General features: G+C 52.2%; 1 protein-coding gene across 1 annotated transcript; it reads right to left on the reverse strand.

Moving 5' to 3' along the window:
- Nucleotides 1-4,661: 4,661 nt before the first annotated feature.
- Nucleotides 4,662-5,099, reverse strand: LOC121447512 (peptidyl-prolyl cis-trans isomerase NIMA-interacting 4). Its single transcript, XM_041650786.1, has one exon. The coding sequence runs from the start codon at nucleotides 5,069-5,071 to the stop codon at nucleotides 4,676-4,678; it is 396 nt and encodes a 131-aa protein (XP_041506720.1). The 5' UTR covers nucleotides 5,072-5,099; the 3' UTR covers nucleotides 4,662-4,675.
- Between the last annotated feature and the right edge of the window lie 677 nt (nucleotides 5,100-5,776).

Here is a 5,776-nt window from a genome sequence, read left to right on the forward strand (position 1 = left end):
CCCAGGTCCCCATTCTCTGAGGAGCTTATTAGATTCTTTAGTGAGCCTGCCTTTCTCTCCAGACAGAGAGGCTCCTCATGGATGTCGGTCTCAGTAGCTGGGCCTCATGCTATCATGGCGGTTGCTGCCATCGTGAAGCAACCCTTGAATGATGGGGTCAGCAATGGCGCCTACGACCTCCAGGACAGAGCCTGTTGTCTGGGGTCGTTGCTCAGCTCTAATCTGTAGCTTTGCATGGTAGAAGCTACAAGGAGACAACTGGCCAATCAGTCCCTGGTGGACAAGGCCATAGTGGAGAGAGATCTGTTCTGCAAGAGCGTGCCGGCCACTGAGCATAGCCCAAAGAGGCCACAGGCAGCCTGGTGTCACTGGGAGGACTCTGCCTTGTACTCTGCATTCTAACTCTGCGGGCAACTGGGCTTCACTGCAAGGCAGGTCTCCAAGCAGAACCATGGCTGGTCTACCTGGCTCAACAAGGGCTCTATTAGGTTGCTGCCTAGGACACAGGGCCTCCCAGGGGCTACTGCGGGGAGTGTAGAGAGAGGAGTCAAGGATGGGCAGATGCCAACCTGCCTGCCTGTCTTTGCTTTCAGCACCAGTGAGCATAGCAGCAGTGGGAAGACTGGGCTGGGGGACACAAGAGGCTGTTGACTAGCTCCAGGCTGAGCCTTCCTCTTGGGGACCAGCATGGCTTCCAGCAGACTGGAAGCAGCTTCTAGCCTCCCAGAGAGCTTTGGGTTATAGAGGCTGTGCACAGGGAGATGGACCAATGAGGTGGCTATCTGAGGCATCTTTGGAGAGCATGCCCAGCTTCCGTAGCCCTTCCCCATCCACATGTGAGACCACTGCTGCCTGAACACTGGCTCTGGGTCAGGTGACTAGTTGCCCTTCTTACTCCAGCAAGGCTCAAACTGGGGGCACAGAGAGGGCAGTACACCTCTCCCAGAGTTATCAGGCTCTGCAAAGTACTGATAAGCTCACTGAGAGCTGGTGCCCTCTCTCCAGCCTCTGAGATGGCAAACCACGTAATCAAGGTGGGGTACAGCAAACACAGGACCATGGGTAAGCAACAGGACATGTCAGCCATTTACTCTGTAAGGCACCAATGATCATTCAACCCAAAGAGAGAAACTGAGGCCCCAAGAGGTTAAAGGACACCCTCCTGGTGCCCCCAGCATCCATGACTTGACTCGGTCCTCACCCTCTGCTCCTCTGAGGAGTTTGGAAATCACAGGGCATCTTAGAAGTGTGTCTCCCAGCATCCACAGGGCTGTGGGACCCCGTGGACAAGTGAAGGCATCCTATGTATGCCTCTGCACCTCTGCGTGCAAGCGTGTGGCGCAGGCAGGCGGCCGGGCAGGCGGGCGCCTGTGTGGTCCATGGAGCTTCGTGTGTGTGGTCCTCACCAGCCCAGCAACCATCATCTGTCCAGAGGCCGCTCACTGCTGCGATGGCCGGCATGTTTACTTTAGTCCTGTCTGCACCGGCTGAACTCAGAGCCCTGTCTCCTTCCAGCTGGACCTCCTCAGGAGGAGGGAGAGAGAGGAGGGGGAGGGGCAGGGTTGCAGGATGAAGGAGCTGGCCCGGTGCAGAGGAAGGATGCCCATGCAGCTCCAGGGGCCAAGCTGCACGGGGCTGCTGCATAAATTGTGGCAGACTGCTCCACACCTTTCGACTCCAGCACCTCCAGCCCCCATCTGTGGACCTCACACCTCCGTCCCCAGCTCACGCACGGTCATAAATCACCTGGCTGGGAGCTGGCCACAGTATGGTTAGTGTTCCTAATTGCTACAATGAAGATATATACAGAGGCCTGGCTGGACATGCATGTCTGAGCATGCAAACACACGTGTGGGAGATAAGAGCAGTCTGCAGCAGTGTGTGCACCTGTGTGTGGTGAAGGAAGGGTGGGTCTGTTCGGAGGGTTTGACAAATGTGTAAGGGGGGACTCCATGCCCATCTTCCATGCCCATTGCGGAGGTGAAGGCCTCTACTAGCCTCCTGAGAATCTCAGGACTTTGGGAGGCAGAAAGGGTTCTTGCATATGGTAGGAGGGGGGCATGTGGAACCCCAGCAACCTATATTCAGGCATGGCCTTGTGGGTGTGCCCTGTTTTGCTCCTTGACCTTCTCAGCCAGCTTCTGCTTGTATGTATTTTCCCTGCTGTGCACATCCTCACCAGTGCTCACAGTATCCATCCCTACAGCACACAGTTCTTCTTCAACCTATGCTGGTCCTCTTTGCTCAGCTTCCGAGTGTTGAAACCACTGGCATAGGTACCATCGTGCCTGACTCCACCTTAAACCCTCTGTTAGCCAGGGAGAGTGAGAGAGAGTTTGACGGAAGTAGGGGAAGGAAGAGAGAGAGAGCACAGGAAGAGGGATAGAGACAGATACAGAGATGAGAGAGAGAGAGAGAGAGAGAGAGAGAGAGAGAGAGAGAGAGAGCACAGTTAAGAGCTGTAGGTGTGTCACTGGCTGGGATGCCCCTCTTTACATCTCTGTTTTTCCAACCAAATGAGAGCGACTGCAGCTAAGCCAGCTTGACTCACTGAGTAACCTCTGGATTCCGGCATATTGACCAGGGGCAGCCCTGTCCTGGTGATGCCTCGTTAGCCTGCGAGCCTGCATGGGGATGTGGGGTAAGCAGCAGCCATCGGCTCTCCGTATTGCAGAATGGGACACATTTCCACAGATGCTTAATCCACAAAACACAAGCCCGATCTTAAAGCATACACAACAGATGTTGGTACCTTCTCACATGCTGCAGAACGCGCTCCCTGAGCCTAGGAGTTTCTCCCCACATCCTCTTTCCACCTTGGCTGTCACACTGTCCCTTCTTGGGGCTTTACAGAGGAAAACCAGGCACTCGGAAGTCACCAAAGTGACTGCAAAAAGGTGAACTCACTTGATTGGGCCACAGTTTCTCTTGTAGCAGAAAATAGACTCTCATGTAAAAAGTGCAACCAATAGCATTCTCCCATCTCTTCCCATAGGCTATCACAGGCAGGATATACTGGGGGCCCAGATGTACCCTGTACAAACACCCACCCTATGCGCCGTTCTCCAAAGCCAAGAGGATGGAGGGGATGGTTGCTGGGCACCTGAGCGGGCAGCTTCAATTCAGCTGTTCCATGTCAACACATAGCACTCCCTATGACCACAGCTGGTTTAGACAGTGCGCCGGACAATGCCAGTTGGTGCCAAAGGACAGATCTCCTTCATCAGATCCACGTTCTGAACTGCTCTGTTTATTGGTTGGATTGATTAAGGCTTTTTCTAGGGCAGGGATGGGGTAAGAGAGGATGTAAGAAGTCTGTGGAAGAACCTAGGGCTCACAAGTCTCTGAGAGAGGCTCTGCTGAAAACTGCTGGTGCTGATGCCCCATGCAGGAGGTGAGGGCAGATGTAGCTCTGTATGCTGCTACCAAGTTGAAACATGTCCAGAGGACTCACACCTTGTCCCCTGCAAGGGACCAAGAGTGGCTGTGAGATTCATAGCTGTTTGAGAGTGCAAGCGACAGCAGACATACATGCAATCTAAGTGGTGTCCGATGGTGGGGCATGCATCCACGCACACATTCACAGGTCTCCCAAAAGGAGACACAGATCTTGTGTGCCTTTGCTAGAATTCTCTCTAGGTCCACAACTCCACTCTGCTTCCCTTTCAAATTCTTTCTGTGTCTCTCCTGAAGACAGGCAAGTCCTTCACACACAGGTCATGTCACCCCTACACTGACCTTCTTTGTGGGTATACTGCAACTCACGCACCTTTCCAACCCCCTCGGAGCTAGGTCATCCAGATGCAAAGCCTGAATATATTCCCAAAATAAACCTACAAAGAACACAAAGGGAAAACATCTTTTCCTTTGAGAATGGATCTTGCTGTATTACCCAGACTAACCTGTAACGACCAGACATCCTCCTGCCTCTGCCTCCTGAGTACTGAGATTGCAGGCCCACACTGCAATTACAACAGCTTTTAAAGAGAGTCGAGTACAGACTCGGATCTAGGCTAAAGAGAGCAGAACGGCTTGGCAGGCACCAGGCAGGTATCCTGTCTTTATTTAAATCCTTAATTATTCCCCACGATCTGGGCTCGTTGCCTTCATCTTCATCATTTTAGATACTGCCTTTAAACATTTATCTCAGCAGCCAGGAGCCTGGCACTATTCCACACCATATACAAGAATTCATCGGGTCAACCCTGTCTGAAACAGCCCTCAGCAGTGGAGATTCTAACTCAAGACCTCCAGAGCTTTCCTTCCTGGAGACCTGGGGTTTCTTGACAGAGTAGATGGGAAGTGCATGGTACCCAAAGCTCCTGTGAGGCAAGTACATGAGCCCCAAGATCCATCTTTCTGCTCAGCCTTCTTCCAGCCAGGTTAGTGCCCACCATAGAGCCCATCGGACTCAGGAGGGTCGCAGTGAGCTTGACACCCACAGGGGCAGCATCTCTGTTGGGACAGCATTCTTTATGCTGGCCACTGTGGAGCTAAGAATGACCTTGAACATCTGATCTTTCTGCCTCTACCTCTCATGTTTTGAGATCATGAGGCACAGACTATGATACCCGGTTTATTTGGTGCTGGGGATGAAACCTAGGGCTTTGTGAACACTCAGTGAGCCACATCCCACCCAGCAGTTTCTTTTTTTTTTTCAGTCTTTCATGTGCTTTTATTTTCTTCCTTCAACCATAATAATATGATATCCAAATTTTGTCTTAACCGGTGGATCTGTAAACACAGGCTTATCCATCCCACTTACAGGCAAGGCAAATGCTGCTTCTTGAAACGGTCCTACCATGGACCCTCTGGTCATCCAACCCAGGTCACCCCCTTGCCTGGCTTTATCTTCACTGTACTGTGTGGCCACTTCATTGAATCTCATTCCAGACTTTAATTTTTCCATGGCTTCCATGATTTTGCCATGTTTTTCACAGAAAATGTGTCTGACCTTTACTGCACTGCCACCACCTTTAGGGCCCTGAGCCTTCTTGTCAGCACTGTCACTCCCAGAAGTGGCACCTCCTTTCCCCCCTTTTCCAGAACCACTTTTCCCCTTCGGCGGCATCTCTTAGGCTTGCGGTTGAACTCTCAACTCTTCCGGTGCTCACCCAGCAGTTTCTTAAGATGTATTTTTATAGCACAGAGACAGAAAGGAAGCCACTGTGTAAGAGGAGGTTATGTACAGACCAGCCCCTGCCCTTCCTCTGCTGGAGTTAAATGCCTTCTTCCCACCTTCCAGAAGGCTTCGGTTCCATGGGAGAGAGTGCACGTGCTTTCCTCTCTGTGGTCCCCAGTCTTCTTCCTCAGCCTCCAGGAAAAACAGATCCTGTGTGAGAGCCAGGCACACGATCCACCCAAGGGGGAAGGCTCCCATACCTCAGTGGATGGCTGAAGGAGTGTCCAGAGGATGCCGTGGCTTTGTTGTTTGCTGGTCATCCAGCATTGAAGCCCCACTGAGCAGAAACCAGAGCCCAGATCATTTAGTTCCCATCAGTGAATCGCTCACGGAACCCCAAGAGGCCCAAAGGGAGAGGTGAGTGGGGGTCTGGGACCAGCCTGCTTCTCCCAGCCATGGCTCCACAGCCGTGTCTACAACTAGAAAGGGGCTTTAAAAAATGCGTTGTATTATTTTTAAATGTTAGAGGTGGGGAGATGGCTCAGTGTTAAGAACCCTTGCTCCTCTTGTAGAGGATTCAGGTTCAGTTCTCAGCACCCGCATCAGGCAGCTCTTAACCACCTGTAATTCCCATTCCAGAGGTCTACCACCCTC

The sequence above is a fragment of the Microtus oregoni genome, unplaced genomic scaffold, assembly GCF_018167655.1.
Source record: "Microtus oregoni isolate MIOR12 unplaced genomic scaffold, Mior012 000004F_ref0000308, whole genome shotgun sequence".
NCBI lineage: Eukaryota > Metazoa > Chordata > Mammalia > Rodentia > Cricetidae > Microtus > Microtus oregoni.

Excerpts from the sequence above, each read along its gene's own strand:
- LOC121447512 (XM_041650786.1), bottom strand. The coding sequence starts at position 5,071 with ATGCCGCCGAAGGGGAAAAGTGGTTCTGGAAAAGGGGGGAAAGGAGGT.